Here is an 18,355-nt window from a genome sequence, read left to right on the forward strand (position 1 = left end):
AAGTGTGATAATTAGCCTCTTCTCACGCAATAACTCATGTGACAGACACATGCTAGAAAGTATGCGCGTTTCTGCATCACAATTTGCGTGTTGTCTTTGACGAATTATGGGCCACTGAGCCAGGATTACACTGGTTTTCAGGTTTAACCAACATGGAACACTTATAAAACGCCAGGCACACTGAATAGACATCCACATTAAAATGCATTCAACTTGATGGTCCTTAAGTGCTCCTCAAACAAAAGGCTCTTGTCAAGTGAGATATAAATGATTTTTTTGTATTAACTTCCATTTAATAAAGTATTTGCAAGCAAAATACACAAGTGTTTGTTAGCACTCAACCAATGCCCATTGTGTAAGTATTGCTTTTTTTTTTATTGTACCAAGAGTGCGCTCACCCCCTAAATCAAGACTACTGTGAGATACAACTGCAGAAAGCTAAAAGCATGAATCCATGTCTACTTTTTATTGGTTGTACCATCATACATTTGTCAACTGCCAGTCATTGAAAACATCACACTGCCCAGAAGGTATTGCAATCAGTACAAAAAGAAACCATGAACCCAAAGTGGAATGGCTACACAAGGGAGCAAAAAAAAGAAAAGAAAAAAGACATTCTTTGCACATAAAATGACAATGTTTTGTACATAGACATCGTCTAGGGGTGTTACAGTAGCAAGAAGAGATATAAAGTAAGCAGACTAGAAGCTTTGATAAACTAGAATAGGTGTTAAAATATTTTTTTTTACTAACCACAGCAAAGAAACCAAACAATAAAAATACAATAAAAATATTTCAAATCTTTTTGCTGTAATTAACAATAACATTATCTTCTGGTCTCTGGACAGTGATTACATATTTTATCGTCTCCTGTTGTTTTTGCCATCATAGGCCAAAAGCAGGTTTAAGGAGTCGAACTGAAAAGCCAATTAAAAGATGGCTTTGGGGGGGCAGTCTTCCAAACCAAGAGGTAAAACGGGCTCTTCAGTGAGGACATTGAACATGGACTGAAAAAGTGCAGAAAGATCCATGACCTTGGTGATTGATCTGCTTACAATGTTCACCTGATGACAAGTGATCCTTACCAAGAATAGTGTAACAAGTAAAAAAATACACAGGGCGATAAAAACTGGGCATGGGTGACAGAGATGAATATGCACCTAGATCCTCTGAATACTTACATGCACATGTCTGGGATTTAGGGAAGCATGATTTTTGATAGCGTTGCCAGAATAGGTTTATTAATAATGATGTTCCTACTAATGTACTAAACACCAAGGACAACAATGAGAAGGCTCAAGATACTGTGATGAAATTACAGCCAGCCCAAAACACAAATTTTGAAATGAATTTTTGGTAAATAAATCCGTATTAAAAGTCTTTGTCACTCATCCATGTCAATGCACGATTAAAAAGCAAGCCTGCATTAAATTACAACAGTGATGTTTGTCTATGTAGAATGCAAGTGTTGGTAATCCTAAATGCCAAGAATTAGATGTGGATGTGAAACGGGGTCTGTTTGTGTTTACAGGGTCATCCCTTGCAGCCATCACCGGTCCATCATACTGAGGATCATCTCAGGGGTGAGGTCTCCATTTGGTGGTGCCTCTGACAGCTGCATCTCCTGTTCCTGGGCCAGCTCCTCCATCTGAATAGTGGAATCGCCTTCACCGACAACCACTTCGTGTGTGGCTCCCTCTTCCATATCTTCTTGTTCTGCGCCAACCTCCTTTTTCACAATGATGTCGTCCACCTCTCCAGTGGCCTCGTCCTCAACGCGGATAATAGCAGCCACTGTCAAGAGAGTCTTAGGTCAGTTCTCTAGATAGACCACCATGACGCATGTGCACTTTAGATATAAGCACAAGTTCGTTGTAATTATTTCCAGAAATGAAACCAAAACTCCTGTATGTATTAGACATTGTAAAGGTAATGTAAAGGCACCTGTATGAAAGGTTTGTAGGACCAGACAAACACTGGACTGTGTAAAGTGCATTGTGACACTCACTATCTGGCTTGTTCTTTGGGGGGCGCCCGCGCTTCCTCTTGACTGGGGGATCCTCAGGAGCTGCGATTGGAACCACTGGTGGAGCCTGTTCCACTTCGATCTCAGTTAACAAATCATCCTCATCTTCAATCTCCTCGTCAAGTTCAGGTTCTATGCGAGGGTGAAATGTCTTTATTTACAACTGAACTGACCATTCATACTACTCCGAGAACTACGAGTTCAAAATACGCAAACCAACACCAGTAAAGAATAAATAAGGTGGCGCATACCCGTGTCGTCCTCATCATCATGCCTGTCCTGCATCTTCCTCTTCCTACCACGGCGACCCTTCTTAGGAGGAGTTCCATTTTGGTCTCCAGGAACTTCACCCATGCAGTTCTCACTGTGGCGCAGCATGGTATTCTGTGGGGTAAACATAATATCATGGTGACACGCTGCACAGAGTGTTGTGAAACAGTCACAAATCTGTGTGGGCTTTGGCCTACCCTGCGGGTGAACGTCTTGCTACACTTGTTACACACAAAGGCGGTGGGCACAAAGTTGGGGTCATGGTAACGTTTGAAGTGCATGTCCAGAAGCTGCTTCTGTCTGAACGTTTTCTCACACTGACTGCAGGCAAAGGGCTTCTCCCCAGTGTGTGTACGCTTGTGCATGATCATGTGACGTTCCTGCCAGAAGAACAGGCAAGTGTTAAAAAGTGCTAGAAGTAGACTGAAGATCAGTCAACATTGTTGTTGCTTACCTGCTTGCAACAGTAATCACACTGGTCACACTTAAAACGTTTCTCATTCTTGTGAGTCTTCTGGTGTTGGATAAGAGCATATCGCTCATGGAAAACGGCGTCACAGTAACGACATTTCTTTCCCTTCTCAATAAATGAATGTTGCTTTCGCAAGTGAACACCTGAGTTGGACAGAGGACGAATATGATTATCTTGAGAAAGCTGTACACTTTGTTGTGTTTTCTGACCAAAAGGGATTGCATCTTTTACCAAGGTCACTCTTGCGTGCGATGACAGTGTCACAATGTGGACAATGGAACTTCGCCACGTTCTCTGTGTGTTTCTGCAGAATATGCATCTTCATGGTGCCACTCTGGGTAAAACGAGCGTGGCAGATGTAGCACTCGTATGGCTTTTCGCCTGCAGAGGGAAAGTGAAAGGGTTTTGTAAGTGGATGATGGATTAGGTTAGGTTTTGCCCCACCCCAAGTGCCAATAACATTTTGTATTTTTTTATACTTTTGCCAATAACTATATAACATTTTATGAAAAAGCTTATTAACTTTAATAAAAGGTGATCTTGGTTTTTTTTACTCTGACCTCACGTTCACGACCGGGAGTTGCAAAAAGGAAACAATGGACTATTTCTCTGAATAATTAAAGAGACAACAAAGAAACCGAAATGACAGCAGCTACTTCAAATTGGTTGATGCTTCCATGCTCATGGGTGTTTGTTGTGTTTCATCATTTTAGTATCAGGTTAAAAAGGAACTATTCAAAACTTTCTACAATGGCACTGAAGACAAATGTCACACTTATGGTGGTTCATGTCCCCCTCCCCCAGAGGCTTGTGGGAACACAAGCAGGTCCGTGGAATCAAAAAGGTTGGGGACTACTGCTTTAAATCATCTTTCAACCACAGGAAGTATCCAAAATGTATCTCACCTGAGTGCGTCCTCATGTGCCTTTTCAATTTGTAAGTGTCCCTGCTAGCATAGCTGCATAGACTGCACTGGAAGGGCCTCTCGCCCGTGTGAGAGCGGATGTGCCTTTTCAACTTGCTCACCTACAAAAGGAGTTACAAATATATATATATAAAAAAACATTAAACAATTAGGATTAGCACAATACACGAGAGCTTATGCTCTCAGTGCAGTCTTGATACAAACAAGAGGCAATCCTGGTGTGATCACTAACCTCCACACTGCAATAGTCACACATGGAGCACTTGAAGGGCTTCTCATGCGTGTGCTTGTAGCGACGATGGCGCACCAACTCTCCACTGGTCACAAACGCCATGTCACAGTCAGTGCATTTGTGTGGTCGGGTGCCTAAGGATTTGATAAACAAAATAATTGGAAAATGCACCATTCCTGTCTTGTTTTATACACAACGCACAAAATAACTGAATACCACTATACCATTACAATAGCATAACATCTGCCCCCGCAGTAATTTGAAAGAGGATGACACTTCCCATCAAACTATGTACACAAAAGTATCAAAAAGTTGTACTTAAGGATGAAAAGGAGTCTGCTCTACCTGTGTGGGTGTTGAGGTGGTTTCTCAGCAGTGTGACTGTTCTAAAGGCCCTTCCACACAAATGACATTTGTGTGGTCTCTCATCTGTGTGGCTCTTCATATGCCTGTCCAGGTTAGAGCGTCGTGGGCAAGTGTAGCTACAAAGCTCACACTGGAAGGTCTTCTTCACACCTGGTCAAGTAGAAGAACTAATCAGAAACCAATCTTTTTTTTTGCGTATTTCACAATAAAAACACAGATTACCTTTTTTCTTGATCTTAGTTGGCTTAGGGGGCTTCATGTTTCCAACAACCTTTTCTGCATTCACCTCTGACAGAAGTCCCTCCTGTTGCTCTTCCTCAAAGTCATACACAGAAACATCCATGTCTCGATCGCCCTCTGCATAACGTAGACGGCTTTTCTTTCCCTTCTTTCCTTTGCGGACTGGTGTAATTGGCTGGTAGTCTGGGTCCTTCTGCCACCCTGTTTGAGGCTCAGTGGGTTCTTGATCTGCTGCCACTTCGCCATCCTCTCCCTCTTCTTCCCTTGTCCCTTGAAGCTCATTGTGGACGGCTTGAAGCTCCTCTTGCTCCACAGTCTCTACTTCACCATTAGCCCCCACTTTCACCACCTAGCCCAACAGACATTTTTCATAGTCAAACGTTTCAAGTAAAGTGCTTATTTGATGACAAAAATATGTATTGAAAAGATGTTTCATTTCATGCTTTATTTTCTTCTATTGATTCTTACCTGGAAACCTTCTGGCAAAGGAAGTGTGTGACAGATAACCGGCTCTGCATCCTTATTAGCTGATCCATCCACATAGGTGCCCTGAAGACCATCTACTGTAGTTGTAGTGACTGGAACCTGCACAAGTTGTAGCTGACCAAGACCTAAAGCAGCACCAGCCTGCTCCTCCATATTCACAACCTATACATAATAACAAATGTCAACAGAACCATTTGATAGACAGCGATACCAACCATGTCCTGTACTAACCTGAAGGGTGATGATCTGGCCCTCATCTCCACCAGTTACAGTTACTGTGCCCCCTCCCTCCAGCACCTCTGTCTTCATTTGCAACAAAGTCGGATCCAGGGCATCCATCACCATCATCTCCATGTTGCCTGGAACCTCAACGGCTTGTGATGCTCCCGCCACCCCTTGGATCACAGCATCTCCTGCTTCTGGCAGAACCCCACCTTCGGGAGCTAGGGTTGCTGCATGGGTGGTCTCCATGGAAACAACATCGCCCTCCATGGCAACGGGCCTGTCAACACTCTAAAATTTGAGAACATGACATTTCTTAATGAAAACTTTGTGTGCCAATATTGTAATGTGGTTGTTTTGACACAACATTGTCTAACGACAAGAACTAAAGCGACAGGAAAGTCAATTCCAAACTCCACCAACTCAAGCACTGATGTGGAGTTGATAAGAGTCGTACAAAAAAGTCTTAACAGACCTCAAAAAGATCGCCATTTACCAAAAACGAGTCGGTGCACTTATTCTTTACAAACGTTAGGCTTCATGAACTATCGAGTTCGTAGAGTTTTTTAAGCTGAAAAAATGTGTTGAAGATAGTGGGGGTTGAATATAAACGTTCAGACGACGAATAATGCGGTCATGCTACCTTCGGAGTTTATTCAAATCACCTCTGTCGACACACCTGATGAAGCCAGGAGTTACCGCGCGGTATTGCAACAGCAACTTAGTTCAATGACATATGGGAACAGTTTGTAGAGACGAAACCACAACGTTTCGAACAAACCGGACGTTAAATGGCATCAAAGCAGCGAATGGAACCTTCGCGAAATGTGGTATTTAGCATCATCACGGGTCGAGCTGAGTGGATAAGATATTGGTGGCGTGCTTCGGGTTTGCAGAATGTAGATATCACGATCGGACTATTTCAAAGTGGCTCTTTCGATTTTAAAAGAAACGTTTCGGTTAAATTGGTCAAGTTATGGTACAATAGTCTAATTCCACACAACTGTTCAAACGTCGCGAACTCAAATAAGAACTTATATTTGTTTATTGACTGGGAGGCGCGAGGACGATTGAAAACAGGAAACAAAGGGCACGATAAGATGGACGTCAGGCCTAAAGTAAGTTAAAACAGAAAGACACATTCAGACGACCATCGCTAGGCAGTTCCAACAAAACAGCACGCAAAAAGCACTAAAACACACGCCCGAGACAGTGAGTTAGAGTTTAGAGACAGATTTAGTGAATATTGGATAACGATAGAGGGAGACAAACACCCCCCGCCAGTCGGTAACGTTAAGCCCCACCGTGACACCTAGAGGCCGACGCCAGCTCCTACAAAAACGTCTCGGTGTTTGCGGGCAAAGTACAGATTCAACTTACCTCAGAGTGCTTATTTTATCGTTATATTCTGTTCGAAGCCTGTCGAATGCGGGTGCTCGCTTCAATACTTCGTGGACGTCTGAATAAGCAGTGTGCTGGCCTGATAATTTTCTCCCGCTTTAGAATAGAGGGCCTCACACAAAATGGCGGCCGTTAAGGGCGAACGAGCATGCGCAAACATAAGGCCCAGTGGTGAAGGGGCGTGGCCGAACTGCGACCGAGGCGCCAGATTTGAATTCATGCGTGGGCGTGGCGAACGAGACAAATTGGTCACATGATTTGTCTCACCGTAATGAAGTATTTCGCAAATAAATACGGATAAATGTCTACATTCAGCCATATATGTCGACATACGCGCCATTTGTGCGCATTGTGAGCTATCAGCTAACGTTCTTAATAAAGTGAATTAAGACGTAATTCGGACAATATACCACATGGGGGCGTACAGTATGCAAACTAGTGAGTCGTGATTCTTTCAACCTCTGCTGAAACTTTAGCATACCATTGGAACACTGCAGATATTACTTAGTCAAGATAAACAATACAATCAAACACAAATAGCCTCTAAAATAACAGAATGTGTATGTATATATACACACACACATATATATAAATATATATATCTAAATGTAAGTTTTATAGATTATATTTTTGTAAATATATCAGGTAAAAACCTGCCATTAAAAAGTCACTGAATTGATGTTGTTTTATAGATACATTGTGGTTTTTTGGCAAGGTTCTGCAGTGAATAATTGAATTTGGATATATTTTTCATTATAGGTTTATGAAAAGTCCTTCCTTAGTGATTGGCTGGCTGTGTTTGTGTGTTTACAAATGTTTTCCTGAGCCTAATGATGTGTTTGTCCACTGCGTGAACTGGCCTGTTGTCAATGTCTTTAATAGTATCTAAATAAAAATGTAATTATTTGCATGGCCTATTTTCATTCATTCATTTTATTTTATACGGACAAAAACACAAATCAAGTCAATCTTCCACTTTCGCGATTTGAGAAGATTCACATGTAAAATAAGTGATGAATTTGTTACATAACCAACAACAGTTTTGTTTCACTTATGGCTACAGAAGGCCACTCCTGTCCACTGTCACAGTTTTCCTTAAAACAAATGGTCACTTCCCTGCTACACATTATTTTTTCATCAGTTTCCTCTCTAAGGGGAGGGGGCAGAAAAAGGCGAGGCTCTGTTGTCATATCTGTCAGTCTTGCTGAGGCTGGCCCCTCCCACCTCAGCAGAGGCATTACATACTGCTGGTGCTTGTGCTCTTAGCAACGGTGCCTCAGCAACAGAGCCAAGGCAACAGAGCTCCACGGCAACAGAGTGCCGTGTCTCCCCAATGGAGTTGCCATTGGGCGGACCAGCTCTCAGGCACTACACCCAGAGCAGACCAAGACCTCACCGACAAAAACTCAACTATCGTCCCAGCAGACCGCAGGTACAGTCAAATATGATATCAGAGCATGAAGGGAAGGTAGTGTGTGTGTATGTGGAGAGAAAATGGAAGGGAGAGAGGAGATGTAATAGGGTGCAGAGGGGAGAGGCAGGGGGAAGGGAAGGGACGGTTAGAGGGGGAGAGCTGCAAAGATGCCTGCTCCCTGCTTGAATAAGCCAGTGCCATTGTGCCGGTAACTAGCTGTGTGAAGAAACCACAAATGGCATTTGCTGTGATTTGCTAGAGCATGATTGCTTGAATAGGATTGCAGATGGTAGTTTGGCTTGGATCTCCCTTTTTCTCTGTGCTCACACTGAAAAAAAAGGCTGCAGCCTTCCCTTTTTCACATGATTGTGTATAAGAAAATGTGCATCAGCTCCTTTTTTCTTCATGGCTCATCGTGTTGTCACATAGCTCTCTGGCTGTAGACATCAAGTCACTCCCTTAGAGCCAGTGACCAGGGACACAAAATCCAAGCAATTCCCCTGACAGGGTATCGAGTCACAGCGACTTCTGCTAATTTTGTGCTCTGCTGCAAACTGTCCCTGCTTTTATATGTATGTATGTTAATCTGATCAGGATGTTTCAATGCATGTAACTGATATATTGATAATGAATTATCCACACTGGAAAAACGACAGATCTTGTATGTAAAATCTATGCCCCCTCGCCCCCTCCCATTGTATGTTACTGAGCAACTCCCTCTCAGGAGGCTGGTTGGTAGCAAAAGACTGAAGCCAAAATACACCTATAGAGACACTAGTGAAGGGCTGTGTGGGTTTTATAGAGGTAGGTGTTACATAATTTGAAGTTACATTTTGAGATTTTTATCAGCAAATTGATGTCAAGCATATTTGTATCTTGTACAAATGATAGGAGACAATAATTGAGAGTGAAAATGAAGTCCTTGAGCTCATCGGGCGTGTTGATGAAGGTGTGGAGGAGTTCTTTACCAAGAAAGTTCTTCCTGCTGGGACGGAGTGAGTATCACTATAGCAGTTGCAGTTGCTGAAAGCCCCTTTTCTACCAATTCCACCATTTTCAGGAACTTTTATTACCACAAACTTATTTACACTGGTAAAATAATTCCTTATCTGAGCCCTTGTATTGGTGTAAGTTTTTTTTTTTTTTTTTAAATGAAGCAAATTCTCCAAAATCATTGGTAAATTAAAAAAATCGGGTGGTGGAAAAGGGGCTCTTCTCCTTTGTTATCATAGAGCTTCACCTGCCTCCATGACTGCTTGTCATGCTACTGTATATAGATAATATAGATATTAGAAAGAGTGAAAAAACTTAACTACCTTATTCACGAACAGTACTGTGCAAAAGTGTGTGTGCCAACATAAGATTTGTTGTTTTAGTAATTACATAATGATGGATTATTCACGCTTCTTCTCTACTCGGTAGAGTACAAGTCTAACTGTATTTGCGTTTGTTAGTTAGTGGGCTAATTCCACAGTGGTTTTGTTCATGCCACGGTGACTTAGACTGAGCCAACACCTCTCCACAAATCATCACCAAATTTGAGCAATCTAACTATGTTACTTTTACTATGTCAAAGGGTGAAAAAGGTCATGGAACAACAAAGCTAGTGCTGGCCTATGAGACTTTTGTATAGTACAGTATGCTACACATTGATTTGATACAATTGACCCCTGTGCATAGGAAAAAGCAAGATGAGGTACCATTACACGAGGAGTCCATCACAGTGGACGAAGTGGTTCCTGCCACCTCAATCCCCTGCCCACCCCCCACAAAAACACTCAGGAGGAAGCTTGGAGATTTCTTTACCCTCAGAAAGAGACGAGGTGTGAAATCAGAGCCCAGCCATGAGGGCCGACCCAAAAAGGCTTCCATCGCTGATCTCATTCGCCCTCTTAGGGAGGCGGCCAGGGCTGAGAAAGAAAAAGATAAGGACCGAGTCAAAGAACACGACAAGGAGAATGAAAAGGAGAAAGGGAAAGAGCAACCCAGTGGTATCACCGGAGAGTTAGCTGTGCGGGAAACACTTGCCTCGGATGCACCGCCACTGAGGGGAGAAGTGGCTCCACCCCGCCGTGCTCTCAGAGAAGGGAAGTCCCAGTCTCTTATTTTACTGTCTGGTTCAGCAGCGGGGACCGCCAATGCCAGAAAGGTGAGTGTACACGCAATTAAAGAGCACACGTATTCTCAGTCTTTTGACTCTGAGATACCTTTAAAAAAAAATTACGGTTTCAGAAACAACTTGAAGGACAACATAGCTTTGAACAGAAACTTCATCTTATGCTTCAGCGTATTGGAGTTTCCAAAGCTCAACCAGAAGAGACACAGGTGTGTGTCTTTAAATATCATCTCAAAGTAGATACTAGTTGATAGTATACTCTCAAACAAATCATATTTTTCTCTTTCATTCTCATAGAATCCAGAGAGAGAGATGAAAAAGGCAGAATCTGAAGGTATGTCAATTCATCTACCTGCAAAAACATGAAATAGTCACACCCACAAATACCTGTATATATGTATTTGTATGTGTATATACCAGTGATGTGTGGTGAGGTTTATGGATGGCTCCTTAGGAGTTTCTGTATGTTAAAATGGACCTAATATGCACATTTTCGGCCCTTTGTATTGAGTGGACTCCTATAGAGCAGCTGCACACGATAACCCACACAGAAAGCTTTCTAGATCATCCAGTATCTGTACCTATTCCAGCTGTATTTCCTTAGATTTTCAAAACGGTCTGTTTTAATTTGTTTCACCCACGGCCTGCCTGCGGACACGCCCACTTCACTGTGATTGGTCCCACTCAGTTTGTACAACTTGTACCCGGCCACGCCTATAGAATGAAGTCATTGGCTGGATGGAGCCGGTGACTTCTCACCGTCCATCCATTCTTTTTCTATGCCGCTTAACCTCATTAAGGTGGCGGGGTTATGCTGGAGCCTATCCCAGCTGACTGATGGAACCATAAAATCACCTTTATTTACGACAAAAACATATTTCACTTTTTCAAGAGAACATATATCACTCATGAAAATGAAGAAACGCCTTCTTAAAAGAGAGTTTGGTTGTGAAAGTATATACTTTGATGGGTTTCTCGCAGGACTGCCAGGCAGAGAACCGCTGAGAGAGGCTGGTGATCTAGTCATATAAATTCTATTATTTTCCGGGTTATTTGCTTTAGACTGCTGACTGTAGTGCACATACAGGCCAGCGTTTCGGTTACATTAGCTGCCTTTTGACTGATAATGACATCGTGAGCCTCGAAAACTCACCATACGGCATCAAGTGTTTGTTCTTAACATACTACCTCGGTGATATATTTTTTGTGGCATATTTTGCACGGTGCAAAATTTACATCACTCTCACAAGCAGGTAAGTTCCACTCATCAGGCATGTTTGACATGGTTTTGTGCTCCTGCGCAGTGTGAAGGAAAGTGGGCGTGGGACGATCTCTATAGGTCGCATGCTGCAATAGTACAAGACTGAGTTGATCGACAATTATTCACATATGACGATCATGGGCTGCACGGCGATCGAGTGGTTAGCGCACAGGCCACACAGCTAGGAGACCAGAGTTAGAGAGTGGGTTTTCTCTTTAATTGGTGACTCCAAATTATCCATAGGTATGAATGTGAGTGTGAGCCCTGTGATTGGTACCCCGCCTCTCGCCCGAAGACAGCTGGGATAGGCTCCAGCACCCCTACGACAATTGTGAGGATAAGCGGTAGAAAATGAATGAATGAATGAATGAATGAATGAATGACGATCATGTGATTTTGCACGGAAATCAGCCAATACTGATTGGTGGCCAATCGATATAAGAAGGGGGTGTTTTTTTTTCATTATGACAAGGTGACAAGGGGGACCTCACCTGCCTCCCCTGACTGCACGTTACTGGTATATACACACATGGTAGGATATATTTTTAGCTAAATTATTACATTTAAATATATATTTTTTTCAGGCACCATTATTGACAGTAAAGCTGAGCCAACACCGACTTTCACAAAACACAGAACTATGTCAGCATCATCAGGTAAACAGTCGTACACAAAAGTCTTAGGCCACCATTGCCTCTTAATGACCTTTTTAGAGTAGTCATTTTGACATAGTAAAACATGTTGATGGGGCTCTTTGTAAAGTGTAAAGGTGCAGATACTAAGGCCGGTAAAATGATTCATTCATTGATGAGATTTCTGTCGGTTGTGTGAAACTGATGTGAACTAGTGAAGTATAATGGAGTGCATTACTTGCCTGCTACCAGCAGAGGTGACACCGATTCAGTTTCAACTAATTTGTGGTCTACCTGTTGAAACAGGTGATCAGAACATTCAGAAAAAAATAGATTTTTTCCCACAGTTCATCAAGGAAAAGTAGTGATAAAATGTCTGATGGCACTCACAGAAGTTGATGCTCAGGTCGTTTATGTGTATGCTCAGACACTATGCAAGAATGTTGGTTGATGGTCAATACAGAATTTCTAAAACAACTAACTAATGGTGGCATAAGACTTTTGCACAATACTGTATGCATATGTAAATCGGAATTTGTGTACTTAACATTTTACTCATCAGATACGAGGCATCAAATTCGACCAAGCATGTCAGCACATGAGTCAGCTGGAAAGCCTCCTTTGCTTCCAAAGCCAGTCATCAAGCCCACAACATCTGGCCGCAACACACCTGAGAATGAGCTGGTCCAAATAGAAGAAGGGGATACAAGCACACCCACTAAACTAAAGAGTCCAACTGCTGCTCCATCTGGCCCCGCTACTCCTGCGGTAACCACAAACGCCGCCGCTGACTCGACCAATGCTCCAATTTCCTTGTCTAGTACTGTAACATCTGACTCTGAGTCACCTGCTGTCAGCGCTAATGCAACACCCACAGATGGTACGGATGAAGATGGTAAACCTTCTGAGCCTGAAGCTCAGCCTGTTAGCACAGAACCATCCTCTTCTAGTTTTCCAACAACTCTTACGGAACTCTCCGCCCCTGACCCCAGTACCTCCACTTGCTTGGACTCCATTACTTCGACATTCTCTACCACTTCCGACTCAACAGCTACCGTAAACATCTTGGAAAACATAAACGATCATCGCAGTGAAAGTCTGGCAACATCAACAGATATGTCAGTTAAGTCGGAAAGGCCAGAGTCAAATGGCATAGTTTCAGTTGGTGATGAAGCCGTTCCACTCGTTGCCGCTGTAGCAACAACTATCCAACTAGCAGATGTCAAATCTGATGCCGCAACCACCATCAGCTCGAGTGTTGACTTAGCATCAGTCTCCCCTACGAGCCCGATATCGTCAAAAAGCACTAAAAGCACATCTGGGGCCCCAAGCTCAACTCCTCCTGTATCTGATACCCCTATTATCAGCTCCTCCACCCTTCCTCCTGCCAGCACCAACTCCATTACCACCACAACATCTACTGATTGCATCGACTCTTCTTCCTCCATTGTCCCCCACGTCTCATCCAGCGAAACCAACCTCACAGACTCCATCTCCACCGCCACTAGTAACGCACATATAACGACTACAGATGCAATTACCTCCCCGCTCGTGACTGACCCACTTTCCTGTAAGAAGACCAGCTCTGCGTTCTCATCAGTTATTACCTGCCTCTCTGCTTCTGATGACTCCAGTCCAACCCCTCCAGCACTCACCCATGATAGTCCAGGACAAGATTTACAGACAAATATTGACGAAAGATCAAGTCCGACTGTTAAGGACATAGGTAAGTGAACTAATTCATGCATTCTTTTTTTTTTTGGTTTAACATCAGTATATTTTCTCTCTCATTAGAAGACGTAGTGATTGAGGTGGTCCAAAAGAGCAAACAAACTGAAAGCAAGATAGTCATGGATGATGCAGAAGAGTGTGAGCCTTGTACCGAGAAAGCAACTCAAGACAACAGTGAAGTGACAAAGAGAGAAGTGCAAGAGGCAAGTGTGAAAGCTGAAGATATCACGGTGGCAACTGAAGTGATGGCAACTGAACCCACTTTGGAAAAAGAGCGCCTCAACCAAGAAGATACAAAATCTGCAGATGGGAAGTAATTAAAAAGAATATATCGGAATTGCTTAATTTGGGACCAACTACTGTGATGTAGGCAGGTTTAGACCACAGTAAAGGGTAAAAGGTTAAATGATCCATGGCACTTCCTGCACAGGGACCACCAACACAAGAGCAGCACACCACACACCCGGTGGGCCACTGGACCAAAGAAGTGAGATCCCCTTGGTGTGATGTAATCAACAATTCCAGCAGTGTCTTTGTCCTTTTTTTAAACTTGTGTTTGAATTATGCATTGCACGTATGATTATGTACCATAAGAAAAGTACTGTGTTTGAAAGACACCATGTTTACAATAGATGGATAAGAGAAAATAGATATGACTATTAAATGGATTATTGAATTGAGTTAGTGAGATGTTTTTGTTGAACAAGTGAACTTTTCTCTCTGAAAAAATATGAATTTGTTTTCCTGTAACCTGATCTATTTTTGTGCTACAGATATGCAGTACGTGCATGCTCCATAATGGTGTTAAATGGCACATTAAAAAAAAAAACATACAGTGACAGACCACATGATGTGGTTGAAAGCCATGGAAATGCTTCAACAAAGATCATGAGATTCACTGAAAGTTGCCTTTCAAAGTTCAAGAATGAGGTTCAATCAGACTTTTATTGAAATAGTACACTTATATAATTCTGTATGAGTGTATCTTCACTAATAAACATAAAAGTTGCTCTATTTTATTTGACACAGCGAGGAGACACTCAGGTCACACGCTATGCAGCATGAATACAATGAGACATAGAAATACATAGAATACATAGAAATAGTATTTGATTTAGAGCAAAAATATTACTTCAATTTAATTTACAGTAATATAGTGTTTGGGCCACCCGCTGTGTGTAGTTTGCATGTTCTCCCCATGCATGCGTGGGTTTTCTTCGGCTACTCCGGTTTCATCCCACATTCCAAAAACATGCTAGGTTAATTGGCGACTAATTGTCCATAGGTATGAATGTGAGTGTGAATGGTTGTTTGTCTATATGTGCCCTGTGATTGGCTGGCGACCAGTCCAGGGTGTACCCCGCCTCTCGCCCGAAGACAGCTGGGATAAGCTCCAGCACCCCCCGCGGCCCTCGTGAGGAAAAAGCGGTAGAAAATGAATGAATGAATAGTGTTTGGGAACTAGTGGACATTGTACTCATTACCCAAATTGCACACTAACCACCCACTTCCTGTTCTCTCCTTTTTAATAGTGAATGGTCACCACTTTAGTTAAGTGAATATTGAGGGTGTACGTGTCCAGCATAAACTCATAATTATGTTCCTTGGAGTGCAACATGAGGGTATTGACAGACTATTGAGGCCCAATCTGGGACCAAAATAGCAATACGCCATCTGCTGTTAGCCAAAAAGTCAAAAGGCAAAAAAGTGGCTGCAGGCTAGTATAGTTATCTGACCGCATCCTGTTTATTCACATAAGTGAATGGGTAGCCTGTGTGCGAAAATATGTAAACTTACAAAACCAACTGTGAAGAAAGAATGGATACGTTGATTTCTGGTGGGTCTGCAGTCCATTTTGTTTCATAACTGGATGATAACATGCACAATATATAAGGCGATGCACTAATATACAGTAGATCCGTGCCTACTTAACAAATCGTAATTCTAGCTTCTCTCACTTTATGAATTGTATTAATCACCCCAACCAGCAGGTGTCGCTAGCGGCAGCGCCCTTTAGAAAATAGTATTTCACCCGGAAGTGGACGGAGGAGGAAAACGACTGTGGAGGGATTGTTATGTTCTCGCCATTGTAGTCTTTTTTTAGTTGCGTTGCTATTTTGAATATTCGGCGAGATATCAAACAGATTTGGATTTAATTACATCCAAAGAGAGATTTAATCTCATTGTGCGTTTATAAGCGATGTCTGTTGTGCCTCCCAGTCGCTCAAGCACAGGTTGGCCGCGCGGTGCTGGCGCTCAGTTTGGAAGCAAATACATGACTGGCCCGGCGAAGCCTCTCACCCTGGAGAGGACCATCAACCTGTGAGTTCATGTCTTTCTGTGTGGGGGAAGAATTAATTCATTTAAAGCGGATACTAAATGTGTACCTAACCCTGTTCATATCAAGTATTATATGGGTAACAACCCGTAGCACTCCGTCTATTGGTTGCAAAGCGCTTTAAATTGTTGAGTGATTTATTTATTTTTAGTTGTTGATCGCACCATTTAAAGTTAATTCGATATGTGTACAGTCTGCCATTTAAGTAGTAGATCAGGTAGTCTTGTAGTTTGCAGTTGTTATACTGAGGGTTGTTTCTAATAATTTTCAATATACAAATGATTATTCAAATATCAAAACAATACATCACTACATTTTGTGGAGAATGTAGTTTCTTGAGAGCACACGTTGAAAAACTAGAACTGTGGCGGTCTATGATGGGAACCGTTTCAATGAAAGCTGAGCTGAGGTTTTGTGTTTGCAGATACCCTCTCACCAACTACACGTTCGGGACCAAGGAGCCCCTGTATGAGAAGGACAGCTCTGTGGCGGCCAGGTTCCAACGGATGCGTGATGAGTTTGACAAGATGGGAATGAGGAGGACGGTGGAGGGTGTCCTCATTGTCCATGAGCACAGGCTGCCTCATGTCTTACTTCTGCAGCTGGGCACTACTTTCTTCAAACTGTGAGTATTTCATGTTCAGAAGAGTCACCCCGAGGGATTGTCTGATGTTTTCTTTCTCTCCTGCAGGCCTGGTGGTGAGTTGAGTCCTGGAGAAGATGAAGTGGAGGGTTTGAAGCGCCTGATGACCGAGGTATCTAAGTTGGCATGACTAAGGCTTCTATTGTTGATGTTTTGTCTGCATTGATTGCAAGGGTTATAATGTTATTCATGTGCATGTTAGATTCTCGGACGGCAGGATGGAGTGAAACAGGACTGGGTAATTGACGACAGCATTGGCAACTGGTGGCGTCCTAACTTTGAGCCACCACAGGTTTGTACATTCTATCCACTATATGGCCTTTGTCAGAAAATCCAAATGGACTGATCATGTGACATCTCAACTGGTAGCAGAATGAGTTGCATTGCATTGCTATGTCCTTTTTGTTTTGCAGTATCCTTATATTCCAGCTCACATTACCAAACCTAAGGAGCATAAAAAACTTTTCCTGGTGCAGTTACAGGAAAAAGGTAAGTATATCACAATGTGGCTTTGTTTTGGCCTTGAAGCTGACTTCATGACAAATCATAAGCGGAAATATGAGGCTTTTTCAAATGTATTTCTACAGCATTGTTTGCCGTTCCGAAAAATTACAAACTGGTGGCAGCTCCGTTGTTCGAACTGTACGACAACGCCCCTGGATATGGACCTATCATTTCCAGTCTACCGCAGCTACTTAGCCGGTAATGTTTTTGGATTAGTGGGTCCTCTGTTAATGGAAATTGAGCAAATATAATTGCTTTAGTACACTATATGGCATCCACTTGTTTTATTACTTTAGTGTACAATTCAAGTTTATACGATGTAAATATGCATGGGTGTTGTAGATGAGAGTTGGAAAGTTTTCTGAATTTTTGTTGACTTGAGTCCGTCATTCTTTTTACAGGTTCAACTTCATCTACAATTAAGTGAAGTTCACCTGGCTGTCTCTGTGAGTGCAGCGCATTCGAAGTGAAACTTGATGAAAGAAAAAGTGGAGAAAAACACCCATCTTTAGCTCTACTTTCACATCAGAGAAATGTGTCCCATACTAAACACACTGATGGGGCAGGAAAACAAATGTTTTTTTGTTTTGTTTTTTATCTTGATAAACTGCTGGTTTTTGTAGTACACATCTATATTGCATAATGTTCACTTCTGATTTTAAGCCTTCTCAGAAAAGGTTTGATTAAACCAACAATAACATTGCATTTGTTGTTATTTTAAACTGTATTTTTTTTTAATAAAAAAAAGTCATTCAGTTATGTATTGGTATATGTTTTTATTAAATGTGGGGAGAGAGTGTTGGCTGTGGACGTCAGCATATTGGGGGTTGGACATTTTGCTACAACAATGCAGCACAATATAATGTCCTGTGAGAGGTGCTGCACTTTTTGAAATCCGATGGGGCAGCAACAGCATCCCAGAGGTCAGTGGGCTAATGTATGATGCTCATGTTTCATATGTAGGTCAATAAAATGCATTTTGTAGTGCTGTGTGAATACAGCCTTGGTATGATCACATCAGTTCTCTTAAGCTGCTTAAATTGTTCTGAGTTGTAGGTCATTTTTTACAATACTTA

General features: G+C 42.3%; 3 protein-coding genes across 4 annotated transcripts; 2 read left to right on the forward strand and 1 right to left on the reverse strand.

Moving 5' to 3' along the window:
• Positions 1-451: 451 nt before the first annotated feature.
• ctcf (CCCTC-binding factor (zinc finger protein)) lies at positions 452-6,787 on the reverse strand. The gene is made up of 13 exons (XM_058089640.2): positions 6,620-6,787; positions 5,249-5,530; positions 5,000-5,179; positions 4,514-4,880; positions 4,271-4,441; positions 3,926-4,059; positions 3,674-3,794; positions 3,000-3,149; positions 2,751-2,911; positions 2,494-2,676; positions 2,278-2,410; positions 2,009-2,158; positions 452-1,794 (listed from the first exon to the last, which is right to left on the reverse strand). The coding sequence occupies exons 2-13, from the start codon at positions 5,507-5,509 to the stop codon at positions 1,550-1,552; spliced, it is 2,256 nt and encodes a 751-aa protein (XP_057945623.2). The 5' UTR covers positions 5,510-5,530; positions 6,620-6,787; the 3' UTR covers positions 452-1,549.
• Positions 6,788-7,888: 1,101 nt separating this feature from the next.
• LOC131139500 (uncharacterized) lies at positions 7,889-14,745 on the forward strand. 2 transcript variants are annotated; one of them, XM_078795752.1, is made up of 8 exons: positions 7,889-8,072; positions 8,946-9,049; positions 9,735-10,203; positions 10,287-10,385; positions 10,468-10,504; positions 12,016-12,087; positions 12,626-13,789; positions 13,858-14,745. In XM_078795752.1, the coding sequence occupies exons 1-8, from the start codon at positions 7,974-7,976 to the stop codon at positions 14,109-14,111; spliced, it is 2,298 nt and encodes a 765-aa protein (XP_078651878.1). In that variant the 5' UTR covers positions 7,889-7,973; the 3' UTR covers positions 14,112-14,745. The 2 variants fall into 2 exon arrangements, with proteins under 2 accessions (XP_078651878.1, XP_057945162.2); XM_058089179.2 differs by having other exon boundaries at positions 10,287-10,379.
• Positions 14,746-15,812: 1,067 nt separating this feature from the next.
• Positions 15,813-18,237, forward strand: nudt21 (nudix hydrolase 21). Its single transcript, XM_058089103.2, has 7 exons — positions 15,813-16,116; positions 16,557-16,757; positions 16,824-16,887; positions 16,978-17,067; positions 17,189-17,264; positions 17,363-17,477; positions 17,681-18,237. The coding sequence occupies exons 1-7, from the start codon at positions 15,995-15,997 to the stop codon at positions 17,700-17,702; spliced, it is 690 nt and encodes a 229-aa protein (XP_057945086.1). The 5' UTR covers positions 15,813-15,994; the 3' UTR covers positions 17,703-18,237.
• The last annotated feature ends 118 nt before the right edge of the window (positions 18,238-18,355 follow it).

The sequence above is a fragment of the Doryrhamphus excisus genome, linkage group LG13 (assembly GCF_037039965.1).
Source record: "Doryrhamphus excisus strain RoL-2023G ecotype Guam linkage group LG13, RoL_Dexc_Guam_v1.1, whole genome shotgun sequence".
Classification (NCBI taxonomy): Eukaryota; Metazoa; Chordata; class Actinopteri; order Syngnathiformes; family Syngnathidae; genus Doryrhamphus; species Doryrhamphus excisus.

What these genes read in the sequence shown, in the direction of transcription:
- LOC131139500 (XM_078795752.1), top strand. Translation starts at nt 7,974, where the DNA reads ATGGAGTTGCCATTGGGCGGACCAGCTCTCAGGCACTACACCCAGAGC. An exon ending in AACTATGTCAGCATCATCAG is followed by an intron (nt 12,088 to 12,625) that starts GTAAACAGTCGT and finishes TTTACTCATCAG; the next exon opens with ATACGAGGCATCAAATTCGA. An exon ending in TCCGACTGTTAAGGACATAG is followed by an intron (nt 13,790 to 13,857) that starts GTAAGTGAACTA and finishes CTCTCTCATTAG; the next exon opens with AAGACGTAGTGATTGAGGTG.
- nudt21 (XM_058089103.2), top strand. Translation starts at nt 15,995, where the DNA reads ATGTCTGTTGTGCCTCCCAGTCGCTCAAGCACAGGTTGGCCGCGCGGT. An exon ending in TGAAGCGCCTGATGACCGAG is followed by an intron (nt 16,888 to 16,977) that starts GTATCTAAGTTG and finishes TGTGCATGTTAG; the next exon opens with ATTCTCGGACGGCAGGATGG. An exon ending in CTACCGCAGCTACTTAGCCG is followed by an intron (nt 17,478 to 17,680) that starts GTAATGTTTTTG and finishes TTCTTTTTACAG; the next exon opens with GTTCAACTTCATCTACAATT.
- ctcf (XM_058089640.2), bottom strand. Translation starts at nt 5,509, where the DNA reads ATGGAGGGCGATGTTGTTTCCATGGAGACCACCCATGCAGCAACCCTA. An exon ending in CCACCTCAACACCCACACAG is followed by an intron (nt 4,060 to 4,270) that starts GTAGAGCAGACT and finishes TCAAATCCTTAG; the next exon opens with GCACCCGACCACACAAATGC. An exon ending in CCCAAAGAACAAGCCAGATA is followed by an intron (nt 1,795 to 2,008) that starts GTGAGTGTCACA and finishes CTCTCTTGACAG; the next exon opens with TGGCTGCTATTATCCGCGTT.